At 38.1% G+C, this 27,044-nt stretch overlaps 2 protein-coding genes and 1 pseudogene across 3 annotated transcripts in view; 2 read left to right on the top strand and 1 right to left on the bottom strand.

Annotated features, from left to right (window-relative positions):
• Positions 1–9,822, bottom strand: part of PUS10 (pseudouridine synthase 10) — an 89,204-nt gene extending 79,382 nt beyond the window's left edge. Inside the window, 2 exon segments of the mRNA XM_072635480.1 lie at positions 9,316–9,380; positions 9,382–9,822. Coding sequence (XP_072491581.1) covers positions 9,316–9,380; positions 9,382–9,728 — 412 coding nt within the window. The 5' untranslated portion in view covers positions 9,729–9,822.
• LOC140520976 (cyclin-G1 pseudogene) lies at positions 1,610–2,393 on the top strand (annotated as a pseudogene).
• Positions 9,823–10,028: 206 nt separating the features above from the next.
• On the top strand, positions 10,029–25,118 carry PEX13 (peroxisomal biogenesis factor 13). Of its 2 annotated transcripts, XM_072635482.1 has the most exons (5): positions 10,116–10,307; positions 12,937–13,631; positions 15,763–15,888; positions 20,288–20,389; positions 24,964–25,118. In XM_072635482.1, exons 1-5 carry the CDS (start codon positions 10,216–10,218, stop codon positions 25,023–25,025), a joined length of 1,077 nt encoding a protein of 358 aa, XP_072491583.1. In that variant the 5' UTR covers positions 10,116–10,215; the 3' UTR covers positions 25,026–25,118. The 2 variants fall into 2 exon arrangements, with proteins under 2 accessions (XP_072491584.1, XP_072491583.1); XM_072635483.1 differs by lacking the exon at positions 24,964–25,118 and having other exon boundaries at positions 10,029–10,307; positions 20,288–23,062.
• Positions 25,119–27,044: the final 1,926 nt, after the last annotated feature.

Genomic DNA, 27,044 nt, shown 5'->3' with positions numbered 1-27,044 from the left:
CATGGATTGGTCCTTCAAGGGCTTCTTAAGTTCCAGTCTGTCTAGTGTTTTAATCTCCCTGCCTCAAATCTCTCCCAATCTGATTCAATCAATCAATTAAGTATTTAATAAGTGCTTACTGTGTAACAAGAACTGTGGATACAAAGAATAAAAACAGTCACCTTCAAGAAGCTTGGGAAAGACAACACATATGAATCCAAATACACAAGATAAATACAGAATATATGGAAGGTAACTCTAGAGGGGATGGCACTAGCTTCTGGGGGGACCAGGAAAGGCTTCCTACAGAAAGAGCTCTTGAGATGAATCTTCGAAGCCAGGGATTCTAAGAGGAAGGAAGTTAGAAAACAACATTTCAGGCCAAGGGAGCAGCAAGTTCAAAGGCACAGAGATCAAGTCATGTGAGGCAAACAGAAAGTGGAACACTATGGCTGGATCACAGAGTACAGGAAGGGAAGCAGAATGTAGACAATTTGAAAGGTAAAAAGGGTCAAGTGGTGGACAAATGTAAATGCCAGTTCTGGTCATTTCACAATCCTCCTTACTCAATAAACTCCAGAAGCTCATCATTGCTTCTAAAATAGAATACCAACTACTCTGTTTGACATTTAAAGTTCTTCAAAATCTTGGTCCACTGCAGTCTTTCCAGTGTCTTTTTACAGGAATTTTCTCCACATACACTATGGTTTAACCCACTGATCAGCCATTTGGATGTTTTTTCGCTGTCCCCCAAGGATACAATGCTCTCCCCCTCCACCTCCACCTCTTAGAATTCCAGGTTTCCTTCAAAAATAAGCTCAAATTCCTGGTTCCCCAATTAGTAGTGTTTGCTCTAAGGGAGTCTTGCATTTACTTTGAATGTAATTTTGTAAAGACCTATACAAGTATATAGTCTGCCCCCAAACACATGTAAGCTTCATGAAGGTAGGAACCATTTCACTTTTGTCTCTGAATTCCCAATACTCAGCATAGTGCTGGCACATAACAGATGCTTAAAAAATGTTTTCTGACTGATTGGTACACATCTTATCACCTTTACTACATGGTAAGCTCCTGGAAGATGATATTATTTCATCTTATTTTTGTATATCCAAGGCCTGAATAGTTCACTTCTCACAGTATATTTAATGAACTGTGTTCAATCAATCATGATACATTTAAGCACCTACCACGTGCCAGGTACTGTGCTAGGCACGCACTGGGGATACAAAGACAAAACATTAAACAATCCTTGCTTTCAAGGAAGTTACATTCTATAGGGCTTGACAACATGTAGATACATATTTGCATAAAAATATATACTTATATGTATACACAAGTACTGTATATAAAAATACAAGATACAAATTAGTTAAATAAAATGTGGGAGATGCAAGTAGTTGGAGGAATAATAAAAAAAGATTTATTTAGAAAGTGGTATATGGAGCATTCCATGGCCTCAGACTGGTATCATTCTCAGCTTACTGAAGCTGCTGCCCCATAAACCCCCTCCATCATCTCCCCCCAGATTCCTCTCTTATCCCTTATATGGTTCCACTGTCGTCCAGGATGTTTGGACTAATTTTTCAGGGTGAGAAGAGGACAGGCCTGGGGGGACATGGGAGAAAGGGCTTGCTACCGAGGAAGAGCCACTGCGAGGACCTCAAAATGACAGAGGTACTGGTAACAATTGAAGCTCAGAAACTGCTGCACCAGCTGAATATTCTACTGGAACAGGAGTCCAGATGTCAGCCAAAGGTATGTGGCTTGAGATTAATTGAATCTGCTCATGAAAATGGCCTTTGGATGAGGGCAAGACTGAGGGACTTCGAAGTGAAAGATCTTCTTAGCCTAACTCAGTTCTTTGGTTTTGATACAGAAACATTTTCTCTAACTATGAATTTACTGGACATATTTCTATCCAAAATGAAGGTACAGCCCAAACATCTTGGATGTGTGGGATTAAGTTGCTTCTATCTGACTGTGAAATTAACAGAGAAAGAGAGAAATGTCCCATTAGCCACTGATTTGATATAAATAAGCCAACAGAAATTCAGTTTCTGATCTGATGAGAATGGAAAAGACTGTGTTAGAGAAGGGGTACCGGAAACCCTCAAAGTTACTACTACCTTTCCTACTGCCTTTCTGTTTCCACAGTTTTGTTATTCACTCATTCATGAAAACTTACCATATGAAAGGACAAAGAACCTGAGTTTTGAAAGACTAGCTCAGCTTAAGGCAGGATTATGTTTTCTAAACCAAAGCCTTCTGCATTGGCATTGTCTAGAGTTGCACTGGAGATTCCAGCACAGAAATTTACAGAACTGACAGAAGGACTAAAATGTCTTCACAAACATTCCAAGATAAATTGCAGAGATCTGACCTTCTGGCAGGAACTTGTAGCAAACTGCTAACTGAATATTCATCAAACAAGTGTTCTAAACCAAATGTTCAGAAGTTGTAGTGGATTTTGTCTGGGCGTACTGCATGTAAGTTAAAGCATAGTTATTACAAAATCGCTCATTTTCCAACAATTCCTGAAACTGGGTCTTAATAAGATTCATATGGTGAAGAAATTCAACTATTTTGAAGGTTTATTTCACATCAGAACTGTGGACTCCAGTATTAGAGTGAATTTAAGCCGTGAAGCCTGAAACATAGCAACTAGATTAGCATTTGATGTTTTCAGACTTGAGGGGAAACCAGACTATAGTTGGAAATTTATTATGTGTGCTGCCATTAGAAATGTGTTCAGGACTAAATTGGAATCTCCTTTAGAAACATGTTTATAAAAACTAAAACTCAAATGTGAAACCCTAACATGGAATAAGGATTGGAGACTATACTGTGAATTGACGGTTAATATTGATCCAATCTAGTAGTATCTGGATCAGTATACTGATTATAAGTAGTACTGATGGCAAGGTGTGATTGACTTTAATTGATATTATTTGAACTGTGATGCAAGTTCATGTCAAAACATCAACTTGCATCAAAACATCAACAAAATAACCTTGTTAAAGCCTTATACAACTAGATAATCCAATAATTCCAAAGATTTATTTCTGTTTGGCATATTTTTTCATTTAAATTTGATTATAAAATTCTATTAAAGTTGTAGACAGACATGTTAAAGTGATCTTCAACATTATCTTAGTGAGCAAGTGATACAGTATACAAAGTTTTACACAGAACGATTTTTATCTCATCTAGCCCCTCAGAAAAAAATTAATTTCTCTTATACAAGCAACTCTTACAGTGTGGCAATCTGAAACCTCAGCTGTGCCCTTCTAAAAGCAATATATGCTAATGCTGACACTCTAGAGCTTTTAAATAAGGATTATAGTTGGACCCTTAGTACAGAGTTTTGTATTTAAAAGCAGTACATATGGGGTATGTAATTGTCACAATGCTCCTGTAACAGTTCAACTTGAGAGACTAAAATGAGTTGTCTAACCAGATTCAAATAAGCAGTAATTTATTTGACTAATTACGTGGCAGGTGGACACTGAAGGCTAGTTGTAGGTTAATGAATCTAAACTGACATATAGGGTTGGGAAAGCATATAGTTAATAGTGCAATTGATAGCTTAACTTCCACAATAGCTATAACTAGTTCAAATTTTCCTTTGACATGTTGTGGGGGGAAAACTTCCCTTTTAAAGATAAACCAAAGAACCACAGTATGTCTCATGTCTTGTGCTTCATTTTGTAAAGTGTTTTGCAGATGCACTCTTCAGTTATTCCTACACACCTGATTTATTGAAGAATTTCCTTTCTAATTAATCAACGAAAACTTAAGTTGGCTGAAGTGATCTAATAATAACAAGTAAGTACCTTTATGTAGTGGTACTAAGAAAGTGACCTTTTGTAATGGTAATTTGAATTGGAAAATCTTTCCCATTCATTAAAAGGCCTATTAAGTCACATGGAGCCTATGGTGGGAGGAGTTTGCTGAATGGTCGGAGCAGGAAGAAGCACAGCTAGATCAGAGCTCAGAGGAAGTTGGTCTTAAGAGCAGTCAGAGATAGGAAGGATGCAGACTCCTGGGTAACGAGAGTGATTTTGTGATTGTGATTTTAAGAGAGCCTGCTTGTGATGAGTGTAATGGACCTGGTTTGTGGAAAGCCTAGGAGGGGGAAAGATTGGGGATGGTGCATTATTATTGTGTATAGATTTTTGTTGTGTGATGGATTTGGGTCTGAGTGAATGTTTTGGTTCTGCCTTCCACACGTAAAGTCTGTGGTATTTCACGATTCTGAATTGCAATGCGATGTTCACGGCTGCCGTGGGTGCTGTGCATATTGCATTGGTGCCACACCTTTCAATAAAACTACTGAAATGCAAAAAGAAAAAGAAAAGAGAAAAAAAAGGGGTACATGAATTGAGTCCTGAAGATAGCAAGGGGTTCTCTGAAACAAAGGTGAAAAGTGGGTCAATTACAAGCACAGAGGATGACCAGTTCAAAGGCACAAAGATGGGAGGTAGAGCATCATATAAGGAACAGTTTAACTGGAACAGAGAATGGGACAGGGAATAATGGTAATATATGTTTAATAAATTAATTAACAGATTCAAACCTACAAAGGAATTTATTAGGTATATCAATTTAATAGTCATTAGCTATGAAAGAAAACTTGGTCAGGGAAGGATTTTAAGAAAGGCATATCCATCAGTTTCTACAATATATGCAAAATTGATTCAATTCTAATAACAACTTAATTACTTCTGTTTCTACATAGATTTCTGATTCAGTCTCAGAAAAAATAATCCAGATGGGGTTTCTGACAAAGCTTTTATAGAGAAAAATTACATCAGAAATACTATATAATATTTGACATACTGCAATCTTCCATGCTCTTAGCAGACCTAGCCAAACAGACTTAGTTACATATTAAAAATTCTTTCCAAAATTTAGAGCTTACAAATGTTTCAGAGGGGCAGATTTATATGTCACAAAGATAACCAAAGGGAGCCAGGAAGATCCTTCCACAATTAAAGCAAGTTAAAGGAAGCTCAAACTCCCTTCTTATCTCAGGAATGTAACAGGTTTCAGCCAGCTCAATAATTTCCTTACCAGGAGAAAAAGTCCTGAACCCCAAATAAAAATTAATAACAGGAAATCAAAATCTCTCATAACAATCAAAAATTTCTCATAACACTGATCTCTTCAAATGGGCATTCCTTCCATCTGTAGAAAACAAATCCCATCTATACTTTCTCATGCTATGAAACTCTCATCCATGCTCTTTAATAGATTATCCACAGAGATTCCAACCAAGATGTCAAGAGCCTTCCTCTAGGTCTTCTCGAGTTTCCTAGGTACCCATGAAACATGAGGGCTACGAATCTCTTTCCTTCACTCTTGTCACATAACCAAGCCAATTTCTTTCCTAAGCATACATATGATGATAGCATTTTTCTACTTCTTGTGTACAGTTCATCACTAGAAAGCTGCACACCTCTTTATTGGCTTGTGGATTAGCTAGTAAAATTTTGAGAATCTCAATCATTGCCAATAGTTATGTGTGTTAAAAAAGACAGGTCTTTTTATCAGGGGGCAGGCATGAAGCTCACATTCTTTCCCCTATTCAGTTCTTGGCCCAATTCACTCACAAATCATTTAGCCCCTTGGTGCTCTATGAAACTAAGACTATAAACTGCAAAGTGCCAACCTGCATTTAGTGGAAGTTTTTTCATTTGGGAGTTCACTATCAATGAAATCAAAGACCGTTTAAATCCCTATCCTCAATAATCTGAATATAAAATACCTAGTGGTAGCTTAGTGATCTGTAACATAGAACTAAAATTTGAAAAGTTGGAAGAAAACTGGGAAATCACCTAATGCAACCCACTCATTTTACAACAAAGGAAACTGAGGCCCAGGAGGGTTAAGTGACAAACAGCCACAGTCAAGCAGTCTGTGGTGGAGCCAGGATTCAAACATGGGTCTTCTGATGCCAGATGCAGTGCTCTTTCCCTCAAAAGGTCAGTCAAACTAACACTTCTTATGATTTGGAAGAACATGCATAGAAAAAAAAATATCTTATTCAGAAAAATGGAACATCACCTAGACAATAAAGTTTCCCACTGCTAATGAAAAGGAGCAAAAAATGAGCTACTTTCTCTAGATTTGGCAAATTTTTAGTTTTTTAGTTAGCAAATTCTCATACCTTGAAACCCCTTGCTTGATCTTCATCCAGCTAACCCTGTTCACTAACCATGGATAAGTCAGTCAATGAATAAACATTTATTAAGCACATGTGACAGGCACTATGCTAAGCCCTAGAAATACAAAGAGACAAAAGACAATCCCTACCCTTAAGAAGTTCACATTCTAATTGGAGTGACAACAAGCAAATACATACAAATATGGTACATACAGGATAAATAGGAAATAATTAACAGAGGGAAAGCATTGTAATTAAGAGGAATTGGGGAAGGAGTTCTGTAGAAAGTAGGATTTCAGTTGAAATTTAAAGGAAGCCAATTTAGCCAGGAGGCCTGGATGAGAACAGAGTACTGTGGGCATGGGAGACAGAGAAAATGCCTGGGGCTACAAGATGAAGTGTCTTGTTCACGTAACCATGTAACAGCCAGAAGGACAGTGATCAAAAAGTATCTCTTGGGGAATAAGGTGTAAGAAGACAGGAAAGGTAGGAAGAGGCTGGGTTATGAGCAGTTTTCAATGCCAAACAGAGCATTTTGTATTTGCTCCTGGAGGCAATAGGAAGCACCTGGAGTTTATTGCATAGTGCCATGATCAGATCTATGGTTTTAGGAAGATCACTGGTGGCTGAATGGAGGATGGACTGGAACAGGGAGAAGCCTAAGGCAGGCAGATCCATTAGCAGGTTATAGAAATAGTGCAGGTATGAGGTGATAAGGGTCTGCACCACAGTGGTAGTCTTCCATCTCCTGCTTGGCACAGCTTGTCCCCTGAGGCAAGGGGCCAAGCCAGATATCTTCAATCTACCTCAGTGCAACCACTTTTGCCTGTACTGGCACAATGAATTTTCTACCTCTTGCTTCCAACCCAATCCCCCAACAGGAATGTGGAACACCTTCAGTGCAAAAAGCAACTCTTCCTTTAATTTCAAGCCTCTCATCTCCTGCTATGCCTGTCTTTTGATAGTAGAGGAGGAGTGCCTCCACTCAGTGATAAACATTCTCACACCTGGTCAGACTCTTCACACCCCAGGGACTCTGAATTCAAGACCCATTCCACATCCCCTAATATCTAATTCCTCATTTCTATCCTTCCCAACCTTCCAAGAAAGTTTCATCCTAAGTCCACCCAGCCTTTCCACTGTACCTTTTGGAATGCCTGTTTTATAGGCAACAAACTTTCCTTCATCTTAAATCTTTTCCTCTCCCACACCTACCATTTACTAGCCCTTACTGAAACCTGGCTCTTCAATGATGAAACAGACTCCCTGGCCACCCTCTACAGTAATAGCTGCACTTTCACTTATAATCCTGGGCTCATGGTTGGGGCGGGGCGGGGGGGGGGGGGGGGGGGGGGGGGGGGGGGGTTCGAATACACCTTGCTCCCCACTGCCACTTCTGGGTTCTCTCCCTTCCTCTCTTCTATGCTATTCATATCTACTACCCAAACAAGATCCTGGTAGCTACTGTCTACAGACTCCCAGGTCACTCCCTTTCCTTCCTCAATGAGTTTGATACCTGGCTTACAATTTTTCTCTCCTTCCCAACTGCCCTCATACTGGAGGACTTTAACATACACAGTTCCTCAACCTTCTCAATTCCCATGAGCTACTCCCCCACTCCATTTCAGCCACACACAAAGATGATTCTATCCTTGGTCTTGCTGACACCCACAAATGTACCAACTCCATGTGCAGAAACTCTGAAATCCCCTTAGCTGACCATAACCTAATGATTTTCCCCACCCCATCTCCCTCTTGCCTTCCTCCATATAACCCCACTCTTCATGAGCCCTCTCTTCTCCCCAGGCCATCTCTCCAGCATTAACCATCCTCTCCTCTCCTCATCTTGACTCCTTGGGGAAGCCGTTCTACTCCACGGTGCTCTCCTCTCTTGAATCCCTAGCGAATCCCTAGCCTTCTTATACTACCAATTTCGCCCCGTCAACCCTCAGCCTCAGACGGCTCCCACCATTCACAGCCTTCATTTCTGCACATGTGCAGAGAAAAATCACATGACCATTCTAACTAGGTCCATTACAAATTTATGTTACATCGCTTCAGCTAGCCCCTTACTACTGCTAGGCAATTCTATTGTATCTCCCTTATCAACACGCTATCCCACTCTCCAATGGGGCTCTTCCAAACCTTTTTATCCCTCCTCAAATCTCCCATGGCTTCCTCTCCCCCCCACTCTCTAAGCTGAGAACCTTGCCTCTTATCATACAGAAAAAAACTGAGGGCATTCCCAACTCCCTCTTCTTCATCTTCTATCACTCACGTGCCTTCTGCCACTCTTTACTCTTTCACTCGTTTCCCATAATAAACTGGCTTTACTCTTATTCCTTACCAAAGCTAATTCCTTTCCTTGTTCAAGTGATCCCATTCCATCCTGACTCCTCCAACAGATTGCCCTCTGTCATCCCAACTTTTTCACTTATTTTTAAATCTCTCTCTCTGGTGGCTCCTTCCCTACTATCTACAAACATACAGATAGATCCCCATCCTAAAAAACCCTCACTTAATCCTTCTGTCCCTGCTGTCATCCTTTATCCCTCCTGCCCTAACTCCTTGAAAAGGCTGTCTACAATTAATGCTGCGACCTTCTCTGGTTGGTCCTCAGACGACCGCTGGTCCCCTACTAAAATCCTCTCCACCTTGATAGGACTCGCTAAAGCACGCGTTACGTGAGCACAGCCTATGAGAACCAAGGGTCACCTCGGTACCTCGATAAAGTATAAGAACTTTAATACTTGATCCCCATCTAATAGATAAGCGAGAGAAGCTGAGGGAGCTGTGCCTAGTCACACGGCTCTTAAGCAACCCAACAGATTCCAACATCACCGCTAACATAAAGACCAATCTTTTGACTCCCCAATCCGGTGGGGGTTCAGTCCACTACAAGGGGATGCCCGATGACCTGAGTCTCATGGCCTTTTCTTTCTATTTTTTTCCCCAAAGTTCTGAACTTCTGGCAGCACACCTCCCACATGCACCAACTGCAGAAGGGCTTTCCCCTCCAACTCCAGGAGGTGCTACTTCCCTCCACCCCCCACCTCTAGGACTTCTTGGATCACCCCTTATACAGTAAAGTACACGAAAATACTTAAAAGGAGTAAAGGGGGAGGGGGGCAGAGGAAGGCACGTGGCGCCGCCGGGAGGATACCCACCACCAGGAAGACCTAAAGCGGCCTCCCGCAGGTCGGCCTCCCCCTCGCAGACTTCCTCGGGCCACCCGCAGATTCCGGCGCGCTAACCCCCACGCCTCCAGCCGCTGGGAAAGTTCGCTGGCGTCCCCCGGGCCGGGTCCAGGCTCCGGCCCCGCGCCGCCTCGCACGCCTGTTCCCCGCGTGCACGTCAGGGCCAGTCTCTCTCCGGCCCCGGTCCCTTCGCCCGGCTTCTCCCGCGCTCGCTCCCTGGGAGCCTCTCTCCAGCAGTAGCGACGGCGGCAGCCCAGCTTAACCCCTTGCGTTCCTCCGAGGGAATGGGGACGTGAAAAGAAGACACTCGGTGCCACGCGCAATGCCGTCCCCGGAGGAAACGCGCTCCGCAGCATCGAGGTACCGCCTTTCCTCCACGCCATCTCCGGCCCTGCCCGGCCCTGCCCCGCCCCACGGCTTGCGGAGACTTGCGTGAGCTCCCACCGGCTGCACTCGGAAGGACTAGGTCCGGGGGCATCATCTTGTCCCGCGGCCGCGGTGGAATATTGACTTGTGTCTAGAGAGGTGGGAAAACAACGGTCTCCAGGACTCCGTAGCAGCAAAAGAAAACATCGATAAGCCCGTCCCCTACCTCGGGAACTTCCCCCGGTACACAGGGAAGGAAAGAGGGGAGCCCGAGCTGTGTTCCACAGAATGTGGTTGCGGGTCACCCAATAGAGCCTCCGCCGGGTAGACGGCTTGCCCTTGCTCCTGGAAAGGCGAACCCTCGGCCCGGTGAGGGGGCGGGGAAAGGTTAGCGAAGTGAATGATTCGTCGCTCTCCTCGTCGGGTCTGCGGGCGCGGGACGCTCCTGTGACCCCGGCTGGAGCCGCCGCCGAGCCGAGCGAGAGCCGAGCCGAGCTTTTGGAGATGGCGTCTCAGCCGCCGCCTCCGCCGAAGCCTTGGGAGACTCGGAGGATCCCGGGGGCAGGAACAGGACCCGGGCCCGGCCCCTCTTTCCAGTAAGTGTGAGGGCCTTTGGCTCATGCTGTCGGGGAGGCTGAGGTGACGGGTAGCGGCAGTTAGGATCGTTGGGTTTGGCCCCCTCCTCGCCGAGGCCTCCGGAGCGGCCGAGGCCGGGGGTGGAGGGCCGGGCCGGGGCCCGGGCCCCGGGCAGCTTCTGCGGGCGAGCGGCGTTTGTTAGTAGCCTGCTGTGAGGGCCAGGCGCCGGACTGGGCGCTGACGACACGGGGAAAGGCAGCCCCTGCCCAGCGGCCGGCAGAAGCCGACCCCAGGACCCAGGGGAGATGACGGACGGACCGAGGGCTCGGGGAAGGCTCCGTGCCGAAGGCGGCGGGGAGAGCTGAGGAGGGAGCGTAACCTAGGCAGCGGGGCAGCCGGAGAAAGTGGTCAGAGCTGGGTCGGGAGGTCGGCGTCACGGGATCGAGGTATAAAAAGACTGGAAGAAGGGGTCTAGGCGAGGACATCTTGTTGTCCTGGAGATCTATAGGAAGCCATTGGAGCTTGGGGGAGGCGGGGGCGAGTTGACAGGATCTGACTTGAGTCTTAGGAAAATGAATTTAGTGGCAGAAAGAATAGGGAATGGATTAAAGTGGGAAGAGACTTGGGGCAGGTTATAGCGGTGGTTCAGGCCGAGATGATGAGGGTGTGCACCAGAAGGGTGGGAGGGTGAAAGGAGAGCAGGGGGCATCAGGCTGTCTGTACCTCTGAGCTTCTGATGAGAGAGAGAGAGAGAGAGAGAGAGAGAGAGAGTGTGTGTGTGTGTGTGTGTGTGTGTGTGTGTGTACACGTGTACGTACGCACACACCCCGTATGTATGGGGGGAGGGGGAACCTCTTTCCTGAAGCCTCAGTATTCAAGGAATAAAAATGAATCTCCCAGTTTCCCTTTCTCCAATCCTTGAGGGCATTGCTTTCCGCTACTAACTCAATAATAGAGTGGTTGGGGCGCCCAGTATATAGTAAAAGCATTTAACTACAGGAGGCCTCAGTAAAAGGTGGGGTTTTTTTTAGACATTTAATAAATGTATATTGGAATGATTTTGTTCTTGTCTTGCCAAGTTCCCCTAATATTTGGCTCTGGATTTTGGAAGAGTCATTTTAAGACTTACTCTCCTCTACTGTGTATTATTATTCTCCCCTCCCGATGGTTTCTTGTTCACTGCAGAGATGGAGACAAAATATCAAATTTTGATCAATCATTGAAGAAACACAACAGCGCTAGAATATGTTGCTGCCGAATTGCTTCTGTAGATGCTCATCAAGCTTTGCATGAAAACAAGATCGGGGATTGTTCACATAATAAATATCCCTATCTTTTGGGTACATTGATCATTGTTAATAATAGTAGATACAACGTAAATAGGAAAAGTTTAATTTTATAGATCTTGTTTCTAGTTATGTAAAGCAGATCTAAATGTTTTGTTTTTGCAGTACTTTTTGTTTGCTTGTGGGTTTCAAATCAATGCTTAAAACGGTTCTTGTTGCTTTGTAGATTGGTTTGTAGGAGCCCTTTGTCCAGCAGTTCTGAGAATATCAATAACAGGGACTTGCAGTGAGTAGAGGAGGGAGAGGAAGAATTGATGCCAGATAGCCTCTCTCCTTTTACTTTTATTTAATCTTTAGTTCATATTACTGTAGGCAGAGCACTTTGCTAGACACTGGAAAAATACAGTTTAGAGAAGCCACAGCCCCTGGTCTCATGGAGCTTACTGTCTAATAAAGGGATATTACACAAACTTATCTATAATGTGCAATATCACATAAGTGCATTGTGTGGGAAAGTTCTAGGCATAGGAACAGAGGCTGGAAAGAACAGTAAGGTATATGGGGGCTGAGTTTAGCTACCCTATAGGGGATTAGAATATGAGATAAGGCTGGAACAACAGAGTAGCATCATGTTGTATGGAACTTAACCTAACAAAGAGTTTGAACTTTCCTGAGTAGTGAGTAAGGAGACCCTAAATTTTTTTGAGGGGAAGCATGATAGGATTAGACTTTTCAGAACTCCCTATTTTGTTTATACTCTTCACCTTGGTATTTAATCATATATGCCATCTTGTATTTTTATTTTCTGTATCTTGTGTCCCCAATGCAACTGTCAAGTATTAGAGGACAAGAACTATTCCTTTTAATGGTTTAAATGTGTTTAAATGGTTTTAGAGTTTACAAAGTTCCTTCATGCTGTGAAAGCAGATACTGTTTTATATAAACTTTGTTTCTCCTTTAGTGTCTAACACAGGGCTCTACATATTATAGACCTGAAATAAATGTTTAAATGAAAGAATGAATCTCATTTGATTTTCACAAGCTTATGAGGTGAACAGGAAATTTTTTTTACCCCTGTTTTCTGAGTATGGAAGCTAGCGGAGGGTGGGGAGGGCTCTTCTGGAAAGTTTGACTAACAGGCACATAACGCAAAGCAATTCAAAAAGACCTATAAAGAAATGGAGAAAGTACACATACAACTTGAAATAACTTAGTAAGCATTTTTATATTTCTTATCATGTATCTCAACTTAAGTGCATATTAGGAACTTAATAAATAATTACTGAATTGAATTTTAGTGCTTGAGTGATTATCCTTGTCATATGGATATGGATCCTGAATCTCTAAAATTTTCTTTCTTTAGATCTGCTGATTTGGGTCCTACTTTATTGACAAGGCCTGGGCAACCAACTCTTACAAGAGTACCCCCACCAATTCTTCCAAGGCCATCACAGCAGACAGGAAACAGCAATCTGAACACTTTTAGACCTGCTTACACTTCCTTTTCTTCTGGTTATGGAGCATATGGAAATTCATTTTATGGAAGCTACAATCCTTACAGTTATGGATATGGGGGGTTAGGATATAACCGATTCCGTATGGATGATCTTCCTCCCAGCAGATTTGTCCAACAAGCTGAAGAAAGCAGCAGAGGTGCATTTCAGTCCATTGAAAGTATTGTGCATGCATTTGCTTCTGTCAGTATGATGATGGATGCCACCTTTTCAGCTGTCTATAACAGTTTCAGAGCCGTTTTGGATGTAGCCAATCATTTTTCCCGATTGAAAATACATTTCACAAAAGTGTTTTCAGCTTTTGCATTAGTTAGGACTATACGATATCTCTACAGACGGTTGCAGCAGATGATGGGTTTAAGAAGAGGCTCTGAGAATGAGGATTTATGGGCAGAAAGTGAAGGTACTGTGGCTTGCCTTGGCCCTGAAGACAGAGCAGCTAACTCAGCAAAATCTTGGCCAATATTCTTATTCTTTGCTGTTATCCTGGGGGGTCCTTACCTTATCTGGAAACTGCTATCCACCCACACTGAGGAAGTAACAGGTAAGGACAATTTATAAGGTTACAAATAATCATATTTCTGTTATAAAGGAATAAGGTCATATAGCCACCTTGAGTTTTTAATGAATGGGACATATCATCAGATTGTAGAAAATAATTTTATTTGGTTTTGGTCCTTTTATAGATATATGTTGAGTAAAGGATATTTTTGACTGGAAAAACAACAATTAAGCATAAAACAAACTTGTTAATTTAGTCATTGATTAAAGTAAACAATTATTAATTGCATACCTACAAGGGCACTTTGCTTGATGATATCCAGAATTTTAAAAACAAATGGCATGGTCCTTGTTTCTCAGTTACTATGTAATTTAGTAATTGCGATGAGAAGTCTACACAAGAAACTGCAATACAAAGTAGAATACGATGAAGGGCTATACATTAGAGTACAAAGCTCTAAAGGAAGTCAAAGAAGGGAATGATCACTTTCAACAGAATTTTTCAGGGAAAGCTTAGAGGAATTGAGGTTTGTGCTAGTGCCAGAAAAATGAATCAGATTTCTGAAAGTAAGTTCCAGGGTCCAGGCCAGCTTCTAGTCTCAAAAACTACAAGTTGCAGCAAAGTTGCCAACCTGTGTAGATAAAAAGAATTGCCTCACCCAGGTGCTCCCTACGTCATACTACGTCATACAGATCAGGATTAAAATAAATAGGCAACTGTGTAAAAGTTTCATGTGTGTTTCAGAGACTCTGAGTGGTATAATGAAAATGAGACTGAGTTAGGATTAGATTGTGAAGTGATTAAAATACTTGCTGACAAGTTAATGTAGTGCTTTAAGGTTTACAGAGTACTTTGTGTACTTCTCATTTGATCTCCACAATATCCCTGTGAAAAGTAATTATTACAGATACTGGACTCATATAAATGAGCAAATGGTCTCTGAGTGATTAAGTCACTTTTCTATGAGCACAAAGCTAGTAAATGTTGAAGATGGAATTTGAACTAAAGTGCCCTGGTCTTTAAATGTCCTTATAAAAGTCCACTTAAATGCACCACACTTTCTCCTCAAGCTAAGGATTTTAAACTTTGCAGACAGTGGGAAGTCATTGAAGATTTTTGAACACAAGGACATAATATATTAGCTATGCTTTAGGTAGATTAATCTAGCAAAAGTATACAATATAAATTGTGGGATGGAGAGTGGAGGAATACCAGTTAGGAGATTAGTACAAGAGTCCAGGTCAAAGGTATTAATCCAGTGTGGTGGAAATAGGAGGGGTGTGATGGAAGAGACGTTTCATGCTGCTTTGTTGCACATACTTCATTATTTAGTTGTTGAATTTGAGCAGTGAGAATCATTAGGGCTTAGTGACTTATTTAGGTTTGTGCATAGAGGAAGAAGAAAGAAGTAAAAACTTCTAAGGTTTTAAGCTCAGGTACTAAAATAATGGTGGTGCCATTTTTAGAAGTAGAAAAGATAAGAGGAGGAGCTAAGTGGAAACGGGGTGGTGTAAATAATAATTTTAAATAGGTTTAAGTTTAAGTTACTAATCTAATACTACTATCTAATAAGCAAAAATATGAGACCACAGCTGACCACATACACATTTTGGAGTCATCTACCTAAAATTCATAGCAAAATCTCTGGATGTAAATAAACTTGCCAAGGGAGACGAGAGAAGAGAAGGATGTATTTGTAGGAAGAGGAGGGAGCCTCAAGAAAAATTGAAGATGTAAATGAGAGAGGGGAAAATTGATGGGGTAGAGTCTTGGGGGAGTGTTTGGGATAGATGACATCAAAAGTAATTACTAGGAAAAGGGTTAGCCTAAGAAAAGAAATGACTTCCTTTGAGATTGAAAGGGAGCAGGAGATGAGTAGAAAGACATACATAAGTAAAGAGAAGAAAGTTTGAGAGTTCATAGTATTTGGCTTCAATTTTCTGTGAACCAGGAGTCACAGTCATATGCCAAAAAATAAAAGGTGAATGGGTAGCTGAATAGTAAAAACAGTTTGAAGTAGACTCAGGAATTCAACATTGATGGTACAGAATACATTTTTTTCTGCTTCTCTTAGAGAATAAGATATATTTTTAAAACTGCATCTAATGAAATATGTGGCTTTTCCTGCTGATTTTTTTTATTAACTTAATCTAATTCACAATTTGGAATATAGCTACCACGAATTGGGCAAGTGGTGAAGATGACCATGTTGTAGCTAGAGCAGAATATGATTTTGCTGCTGTTTCTGAAGAAGAAATTTCTTTCCGGGCTGGTGATATGCTAAACTTGGCACCCAAAGGTAACGTGCTTCAATATTTCAAGAGTATTGATGATATTTAATGCGGTGTTTTCTTGTCTGTGAAATTTTTTGTTTGTGAATAAAGTGCTCCTAATTGCCACTGAGGATTCAGAACACCATGCTAATTATTAATTAGCTACAGTTGTTTCTCATGTATTAATTTAAAGCTTCAAAAACTTCAGGAGATATATAGCATCAGGATTTCATCCAACAATAATAATAAAAAAACAAAAAAAAAGAAACATTTTGTGTTTATCTAATGCCTCTTTTAGAAGAATTCAAAATATGTGAATTCCAAACTGGAAGCAAACCACCTCTTTGAAGAACAATGCTTGAATAATCTAATAAATTACCAGGGAATTATCTGCTTTTATAGGTTTACTAGTAGGCTTCCTCAAAGCAGTATTTTGCTTTTATTTGGTAATTGTGTTGAATTTATATCAGAAAATCTGTGTGCTCATAAACCAGGAGCAATGCCAAATTTCAGCAAGTCATTTATTCATATTTCAAGTATTCATTTTTAACCAGTTTCTAGTGATTTAGCAAACTAACTAACTGGAACTTGTATGTTAGACTTCTTTGTTTAAAAGATGTTATTTTAATGACTTCAGACAAAATTATTTTCATCCTTATTTCTCTGTAGTCAGAGTAATAGGAATTTTTTGTGGAAACTCAGTTTGGATGGTAACATTGAGATCATAATTTTTGTATTAATTATTTTAAAATATGTCTGGTCTTCTTACTGAAAACACTGGCCCAATGGTTTTAGTTAATTTTTACCCAAACTTAAAGTGAAATATATTAACTATATTATAATAACAGTCTTACTATTAAATACATTGATTTTTTTTTCTTTAGGGCAACCACTAGGTGGTGTGGTAGATAGAGTGCACTCTTCTAGTCAGGAGAATCTGAGTTCAAATCCAGCCTCAGATACTTATTAACTGTGTGACCTTGAGCAAGTCACTTAACTCTGTTTGCCTCTGTTTCCTCATCTGTAAAATGAGCTGAAAAAGGAAATAGCAAACCATTCCAGTACCTTTGCCTAGAAAACCCCAAATGAGGTAACAAAGAGACATGACTGAACAACAGCACATTGATTTCTTGTGTGAATGATTGAGAAATTTAAACTGGCTAAACCAGTCAGAACTTGCTGGATCTTCAAGCCAGCCCTTCAAATGCAGACATCTTTAGTTGGAGATGCCACATAATTCTTTTGATTTGTTTATGTTATTGTTAGATGATACAGTGTTTTTCTTCCAGTGAAATACATGGTAAAACAGCTACTTTAGAACTTGTCTAGTGAGTTCTTCAAGAAAATAGGTACTGTACAAATATAGAGTAGTGGGGTTTTTTTTTTAAGATTTAATATTGAAACCACCTACATGAAATGAGGTAAGAGACTAAAGGTAAGTCAGTATTAACATATAAAGATCAAATAAATGATAGGACAAAACGGTAGTGGAGAAATGTCTTTGACTTAGATCTGACCTACTTATAGGACCTGCCCTAGAATGGCCCCTAGATTGGTAGTCACAGAAACTCTCCTTTGCTCCTTCTTTTTTTCTCCCTTCTTCACCTCACTAGCACTTCCTGATTGTCACTTTATACTTAGGTTGGTCCAGAATGAGGCCTGAAGTGGCATGAGGGAAGGAGATCTCCTTTCCATCCTCTACCTTTCCTGCTGCTCTGTTTCCTCCCTAGCCTACACTCTACAAAAAAACCCAGGCTATTCCCTGAGTCTAGACATCCCCCTAAAGTAAACGAATGCTGCTTCAATCCTTGGTTTTTCTATCCCCAAGCTCCCCATTTGTTGTCTTTCCTCATAGTAAATGACATCTCTTTCTACGTAAGTGAGCTTTTGTCCAGGGAATTGAGAGTGGGAGTATGTAAAGGAAGAGTCATAGAAGACATTTGTTTTACCCCACCTTTTCCTCTTGTTTCACTGCCACTTGGGCATTGAATATGGAAGATGGAAGTAAACATAAATCACTCAAATCATCTGGTCTGAGGCATCCCCTTTTCCCCCCCTCCCCCTTCAGGACTGATCCTGGAATCAGGAAAATATGAGGTCAAATCAGACACTAGCTGTGTGACCCTGGGCAAGTCACTTCAACTCTGTTTGCCCCAGTTTCCTCACCTATACAATGGGGATAACAACAACGAAGAACAACAAGAACAACTACCATCCGGGGTTGTAAGGATCAAATGAGGTGATACTTGTAAAGTGCTTAGCACAGAGCCAGGCACGCAGTAGTCACTTAACAAGTACTTATTCCCCTCTCCCTTCCATAGTCTAACTCATTTTACAAATTAAGAAACTGAGAACAAAAGAGGTCCAATGATATTGCCAAAGTCACACTGCTACTTATTGTCAGAACTGGGACTGGAATTCAGTCTCCTGCCTCATAGGTCTATGCTTTTTTCTACTTGGAAAGGATAGATGGCAATCCAACAGGAAGGAAAAGACCAAAATTATAAGTAGCCTCAAATTCTCTAAAGATATAGATAACTTTATAAAGTCATTTATTGATACAGTCTTCTGTGACACAGTAGTCCATGATGACTTCTCTGTTATAATACAGTATTGATGAAGACAATCTGTTGTGAGTAGAAGGTGAGTATTGAGTGAGGAAGGAGGTAGATTCTGGTTCTACCTTTTATATATGCTAGCTGTGTTCTAACAGTGATGATAAGTCATTTGACCTGTCAGTGTCCCAGACAACATTCTTAAGACTTAAAATTTCAGAAGGAGTTGCCTGTTTGCTTTGGTGGATTAAGTTTCCACACCAGGAATTCCCTAATTTAATTCAGTCACTAATCTGGACCCTCCCTTCAAAAATTGATTGAAATTATCTGGAATGATCCAGGAAAAGTCAAGTGTTATGTTCCATATACTATTTAAGAATGTAAAGAAGGACATGATATATTTTAGAAACATTTCTATCAAAAATGGTTAAAAAATTTTTGGTGCTAGTAGAGTGTACTAGATAAATGAGGTGTTTATATAAAGTTATATACTTTCTAAGTTTGAAGTACTTAATTTATTAAGTTATTCCATTAATCACTATATACTTAAAGAGTAGATAGAATGTAGCACTTAACTTTTTCTTTATGACACCGGATAATTAGGTATGAATAGAAAAATTTTTATTTTATTTTTCAGTCTAGACTTTTTCAGCAGTGATAGGTGGATAGAGCACTGGGCCTAAAGTCAGGAAGGAGCTGAGTTTGGATATGATACTTAGTAAGTACTCAGATACTATCTGTGTAACTCTGGGCAAGTCACAACCTCTGTCTTAATTTTCTCAACTGGAAAATGGAAATAATAGTAAGACCTACCTTATGGAGTTGTTGTGAGGATCAAATGAGATAATGCTTGTAAAAAAATACAGTAGGAACTGGCACAGAGTAGGCACGTAGTAATACTTCTTCCTTTCCACCTTCCCTGTTATGGACCCTCCCTCAATTATAGCTTCTCTGATCTGTATATAGGAGTGGCTTCTAATATTTTAGTTTTATTCTTCTGCTTTCTCCCTCTATCAAGTAAAAGGTGTAAGTGAATACTTAAATGTGTTGAACATTTTAGACTTTAAACCTGTTTCCAAGCACTGGTTCACTTAAGTTTTCTCCTTTGTTCTCTTAGAATAATTCTTTACAGAGTAAGGAATTCATCTTCTGTGATGAGCTATATTTGTCTTATGTTACATTGTTGAAAGATAACTGAACAGATTTAGCAGTTATCTTAAGATGCTACATTTAACTAGGTATACTAATGTTAGAGCTTTAAAATGCAAAAAGAAATCTTTCAAAAATGAATATTTAAAATTTTATTTTGTGAGTTGCCTTTGAGTTTTTGAACTTTTGTTTAGAAATCTGAGTACTTTATTTTTTTCATTCTGGATTTAACCCAATATTCATTCCTTTGAAAATTTCACAACAATATCTTTTAGCATGCTCTCATATCACAAAAGAAATGGAATGATTTTCTTTATAGTTTACCAAAAGGAAATTATACTACTTAAACTTAATGTATTATTTTCCAAGCTATATTTTAGTAAGTACACATTATTTTTCCTATTATCAGGGAAGGTAAGGAAATTGAAAATAAACTAGTAATTCTTGTCTTTGGTTTTATGAATTTTAAATGTAGAAAAATTTAAGCCTTTCAGTGGATATTATTTTGTATATTTGAAGGAATTAATTTCCTAATACATTTTTTGGATTATAATTGAAATGTCTTATGCAGATAAGAAACTATTAAGGATACTTTTTAAAATTGAGTTTTACCTAGTATTTTATTTTTGTTTTATATTTTACCTGTTATGTTTTAATGTCTATTCTGTCACATACTTTCAGAGTATTTTATAATTGCAAAACTTTTTTTTCCTTCCATCAGAACAACAGCCCAAAGTTCGTGGCTGGCTTCTTGCCAGCCTTGATGGTCAAACAACAGGACTTGTGCCAGCTAATTATGTCAAAATTCTTGGTAAAAGAAGAGGTAGGAAAACAGTGGAATTGAATAAGATTTCAGAGCAGCAACGAGCTTTTACCAACTCAGCCCTAATTAGTGGAACTACTGCTGCAGACACATTGGAGGAGCAGGAAGCTGCCTTTGAATCTGTTTTTGTTGAAAATAATAAGGTTCCAGTTACATCTGAATCCACTGGCAATAGTGGAGATAAACAAGATCTTTGATATCCTTCATGTTTACTTATAATTGAACTGTTTTCAAAAAAAAATACATTTTTTGATATTTCTTTAAAAGAAATAGCCCACAATCCAATGCAAACATGTGTTTTGGCTTTTATAGATGTTTTTGCTGCTAGAAAAATATTTAAGTTGTACTTTAGTAGGCTGGTTCAGAACATGAGCTGGTTGCAATCTCAAGTTTTGGAGTAGGAGGTTTTCTTGGTCCTGGATTGAGACTGCCTGTTTCTCATCAAATACCGAGTTCTTTATTGAAAGAGTTACTTTGATGAGCTATAGAATGTATTGTTTATTGGAATGTAGAACTCTAATTGTTTAAGACTTCTAAACAGATTGTCTGAGAATCCTCAGAAATTAGGAAATAATACATAAAAAAATAAGAACCAGGCCAAAAAAAAAAAAAGAGTTGGTGGTTTTTAAGAAACTTAGCTTCTTAAAGTGGGTTAAGGGCAAGTAGCCAGAGATGTGTAATTTAAGTAAGAACTTGTGCATAATAAGAATTATATGATTTTCATTGCAGCCCAGTACTGCATCATTTACTTTTGATTATATTTTTCCACCTTTTCAGAATAATTTCATATTTATCCTTTGTTTTAAAATATGTTGAAAAGTTCAGTAGAAGCATTGTGAATAAAACTGCTTCCTGTATGCAGTACAAAAATGTCCCCTATGGTAGTTGGGATTTTTTTTTTTTTTGCTCTAGAATGTCTCCATTTCTTTGTGCTGAGAATCCTACATCTTTTGAGCTCTTAAAATTATGACCACTTTTATGAAAAGAGAGAGAGCAATAGAGGTACTTTTCCCCCAAAAAAACCTGAACATACATATTCTTTGAGGCTGAGTAAAATGATTTACTCAGTTCTAGCAGTAGTAATCTTCAACTTTGTCATTAAAACCCTGTTTATGTCTTAGTATGATTAGTTTTTAAAATTTCACATGCAGATAGTCTGCAAAGATATTAAAAGTGTCAACAGGTTGTTTCCTTTAGATTTAAGGTTTGCAGCTAACAAAGCAAAGCAGATGACAAAATACTATATCACCATTCATTTAGGTAACCTACTTGATTTGAGTTCTTTTGTTTAAATAATGATTTCAAATGCAACTAAATTTCAGGGTGCTTAAATATCTTATAGCAAAATTTGGAGATTCTTGTAAACCATGATCATATATGACAGTGATTGCTAAAAAATAATTTTCTTTAACACTAAGCTCAAAATAGTAAAGTACTTTAAGATGATGTCTAAAACTGAATTATTTGATAGAATTATGATTATGCTTTTACATTTCTTCTCTTGAACTTTTATGTTCACTAAATGAGTAGATAGGACAGACTCTATCTACAACATGAATAGCCTAAATGAAATTTACTAAAAGACATCTCTGAAACTTGTTTTTCAAATAGACATCATTTAAATTAGTACTCCTATCTAAAAACATGGAACATCTTAGAATTTTAAAGTGTATGAGATAAAAAGGTGTAGAGAAAATAAACTTCCTTACTTAGAGATTCAGCCAAGGTGTATAAACAAGTTTTAAATAATATTTATTCTTATTGACTTTTTCCAATTTTTGTGGTTTATTCTTAGATGTAATTGCTGGGATTCTAGTTCATGGAATCTAAATCTCATACCAAAATTCTTTCTAAAACAGATTAGTTATTTAATTTTATGTTGGGACAGCAAAATTGAATAGGAGTACAATGGAAGTAAAAAGTCCTGAAACTTGGTGGTGGCCTCATTAAATTTGATGAAAATATTTATTTCCTAGGCTAGGGATTGTGGTTGCTATTAAGAATGGAGAAGGAATAGCAGAGCACAAAGTAGTAAGGTGGATAAATGTAACTTCATCTTCCATTGAGGTAGTTCTTACTGTTTTTAGTATGGTAAGTTGCTATATAAATTATCTGACTGGTGAGTATACATATGTGTGGGAATCCCTGTTTTACTGGAAAACCAGAAAGGGAATTAAGAATTTTGAGTAAGCAAAGAAAGTCTTTGAACTTTCTGTTATCATGACCTTTACAGTTTTCAAATGGGGCTAAGTTTGTTTGCTGCTGAGGTCCCCAGTTTTTTGCTTTATCTATTATTTAATTAAGGAATGGATATTTTAAAGAAACTATTAACCAAAACATTTTCGAGTTAAATAACATGATCCTTACATTTTGCAGCAAGCAGACATTTAGTATTCTCAGTTTTTCTGATTGTATTCTTTGACCTACCGACTTAAAGAAAACAAAGTAAAGATACTGTAGTTTGTTAGTCATTTAATGTTTCATTTTTAGGTATCTGATTTAGTCTATCACTGTGTCATAACTATACATTAACTTGAATAAAATTATACTTTGTCTTGTTTTCTTAATGAAAAAAAGACAGAAAATGGATACAGTTAAAATATATTTTATTTTTTAAATGATTGTGAAATCACATGTACTGTATAAATAAAAATAAATTAAATTTCACTGATATTTTCTGCAGGTGACCTGACATTCTATTTTTCAATCCAGAAGCTAATATGAAAAGTGTTTGCTTTTTTTAAAGTTAATTTTCTCATGTCATGTGCATCAGACTATTTCCAACCCATTTGCATGTTTTATTTCTTCTGGATTTAAACAGCGCCCAATAAAAATGGTTTTATGTTGTTACAAAAGTTACATTAAATGTTGTATAACTGGTATAAAGAGGCTAGGACAGTGAATCAGAAGACCTGGACCTATCACCATCACTAATTATTCATGTGTCTGTGGGGAAGTCACATAACCATTTGTTTCAGCTATAAAAAAGGAAGAAATATGTGCTCTACCTACCTCACAGGGTTGTTGTGAGAATCAAATGAGATTGGGTGTTTATGAAAATTATTTAAAAAGCACAATATAGCAACTATTGGGATAGAGACACAGCCATGATTTTGGCAGCAGGCAGTACATATATTAGAATGCTATATAAGTAAATATTCCTTCTGGAGAATGGAAGAGGGTGGAGAAGAGAGTAAAAATTTATAATTTTTTCATAAAGGTACCTATAGGACAGAAGTTCTTAACCTGGCGTCCATCATCCCCCACTGTGGGTTGTAGATAGATTTCAGAGGGGAGAGGAGAGAGAATTCATCTTTTTTCTCCCTAACTTCTAATGGAAATTTAGCATTTCCTTCACAATTTTGAATGTAGGCCACAAGCATTCTTAAAAGAAGGGATCCACAGATGTTACCAGACTGCCATAGCAGTCCATGACACAAGACGGGTTAAGAACCTCTGCTACAGAGTTGAGATGCAGCTATTGGTAACAGTAATTGTCATGTATATGTAGAATACTTTTTTACCCTCAAAAGCTTGTTTTATCATTTAGGACATAGGTTATACGTGACATACATATATATATATAATAATTACATATAATTCTGCACAAGATAAAACAAAAAATACTAATGCCAAATATTAGAGCAGTTCTTTTATTACAAAAATTATGGTGGGATTTTTAAGTCCATCCAGAAAAGAGAAATTAAATTTAGCTTTTCTTTCTTCCCAAAAAGTTCTCTTGTGCTGATTTATCTAAAACCAGAAGGGTATATTGATCCATTTTCAGATTGTTAAATCATGGAATGTACATGTACTAAAAGCAGCTTTTTCAAATCCTGCATATTTTCAGTTTTCTTGAATATTCTTTCCTTGTCTCATTATTTATAAACACATATAGTTTTTTTAACCTCACTGGAAAAGTTTTAATTTTTTATTTTTTTAATTTTACTTTATTCAGTTATTATAGTTGAATATAAGTTAGGAGTCTATTTTTGTAAAATGAGTAAATTTGAGTGATTTAGTTTAATGACACAATTAGAATGGACAAAGAACTTACATTATGGTAATACGTATATTAAGGGAAATGTGTTAATAGGAATTTTACAAGTACTGTACCTGTACCTTAATGCCACTTGGAAGAAAAGGATTGTTGAGTGTAAAGAGAAATGTAAAGTTTCCAGAACTTTTGAAGCCATGGGGGAATTTTCTACGGGGGTGAAGGAGATAGAGGGAGGTACATGGCAAGAGGAAAAGGACTCAAAATTTGAAGGGAGAAATCGAAATATACACAATACTTATTTGTTAGGACTTTTTCTACCTAAAGACATTGTTAGCTAAGTAATGTAGAAATGTATTGTGTATAACCTGGCTAGTTCAGAAATGTGTCATATTCTGTGAACAGAGATGTGAAGTGTTTTTTCTCTTTAATTTTGGGAGCCTTCCTAGCTCTCCATACAAGCTAGTTTAAATTTGAAATTCTTGGACTGGGCCATCAATAAGAATTTTAGGGATACATAATTGAAAAATTAAGCTCTTCTTTAGAAGTAAACATTGATTTTTTTTCTCTCTCTCAGGCAGTGTGTTCTATGTACCATCTTTTTATGACTCTATTGTGTCTCAACAATACCCAACATAAATTGACCCATGAATTCTTCAGTTCAAGCTCCTCGATTTATTCAGATTACTTCTTTCCTTCTGTAAGTGACCCTGGACTAAAAAATTTAAGAGATTTTTGCCATTCATAGTTTCTCTTTATATTGCCAAATCACTCAATCCTTTAGCCCCTTTGCATAAACCAAATTACACATTTAGTTGGTTAAAAAAATATAAAACTCAGATAGTCATCTCTTCTGATAGCTGATTTGTATTTTAATCCCCTTCTTAATATTTTCTTAAATGTCTACCCCTCTTATTGACAGTTAATAAGAATGCCATTTTCCTTTAGAGATTATAAAAGGGATCACATTGCACCATTATCTTTTTGCAGTGTTCCCCTTGATGCAAAGAGGTACCCTATAAAGGAAAAAAAATAGCACATGGCCTTCACTGTGAATATACTGATGTTAGTTATAAATGTGACATGAATACAGTGTTAAATCTGATAACTTATCACAAATACCAAGAGAGTATGTTTTATTTTCCTAGTTCAACTTAAGTGGTATACTATTGGCTTTTCACTCTTCTATCATGTTTTACTGGATGTTTTACTACACAAGTAGATATTAATAAATACTTAGGTAAGCAAGTAAAACAAAAAGCAAAATAAAATGCTTTATGCACTTGTTTGCATCATGGGTAACCAAATGCTTGCTAGAAGGTGTCCATCCCCATTCTCTCCCTTCCTCCCCATTCTAAGTTATCAGAGTTGATTACAAGTACACAGTAAAGATGTTATATTCTTGAATCCTTTAACCTATTGTTATCCAGATTTAGTTGTTCTAGCTAACAGCAAATTCTGTGATTCTATAAAGTTGTAAAGGAGGTTTTAGAGTGATAAAGTTGCATCACCTCCTCCCTTCTACCCCAGCATTTAGAGAAAAGGCTGAAAATCATCTAAACATTTCACATATCTGAAACATGAATTGTTACCAAGATTTTCAAGTAACCAATTATATGAGATTTTATAATTTAAAAAAAATCTGTGTAGTATCTAGCCCTTTACTATTTTGAAGATTTTTGCTTCCTCAAGGTTTGTGTATGCTTTTTGACAACCTACTTCACTTTTTTAGTTCTAAATGTTACTGATCAACTAAGGAATTGGAAATAACTGATTTTTTTTTATAATCTACTTTTATAAGACAATTCAATATCAGGAATTTATTTTTAAAAATTAAAAAGACAACTTTCAGTCAGTATAAAATCAGCCTAGTCTTCTATAAGTTTTATATTTATAGTGCTGTGCTGTTATCATTGGTGTTTATAGTGCTATTTTAAGGTAGAACATGTGCTTTCTGAAATATCAAGGAAAGATGGTCAGAATAGTTTAATGCATTTTGTGTTCTAATGCATTATTTTTAATAAATTGATAATTCATGTGTGGTAATATGTAGTTATTCTGTTGACCAAAATAATTAGCCAGACTATCCAGTTTTCCAAATGTTCTGGATAAATGGGACTTTACTATAGTTAGTCTAGTTGATCTTTTTTATTTACATGTGAAAAACACAGACAACTTTTAAAGATCAACTGAAGTTAAATTCTTAGTGTTAGTGACCACATATTTACTATTCAAACCAAGTAGTCAATATGTTTTTAAGTTTCAAATATAGTAAAACTTCTTTGCTGGGGGCTAGAGATTGTAAATAGTTTGATTTAAAGGAAATACGTTAACTAAGATATTGCTTATTGTACTTTAATAATAAACCATGTTGAAATCATTTAATTAAATGGTCTGTAGCTTTTCAGTGGTTCCTAGCAATCAACTTTCTGAAGGGTATATGATTTTAGTTCTCTTTCAATATTCATCACCAAGAGTCTTTGCTAAAGATGCAACTGTGTATAGAAATGAAATTTCTTTAGGAAAGTTACTTATAAAGAATAAAAGATATATCAGAACTCTGTGGAAATAAAAAGAATGGAACAGAAGAACATGAATCATGGTGGATAAAATGCAAGTATGCTATCTCTTCCTCTTTGGGCATAACAAGGACTAACA

The sequence above is a fragment of the Notamacropus eugenii genome, chromosome 1 (genome assembly GCF_028372415.1).
Source record: "Notamacropus eugenii isolate mMacEug1 chromosome 1, mMacEug1.pri_v2, whole genome shotgun sequence".
Lineage (NCBI taxonomy): Eukaryota > Metazoa > Chordata > Mammalia > Diprotodontia > Macropodidae > Notamacropus > Notamacropus eugenii.
Note: the sequence above shows the minus strand (reverse complement) of the source record. Positions and strands in the feature narration are given on the sequence as shown.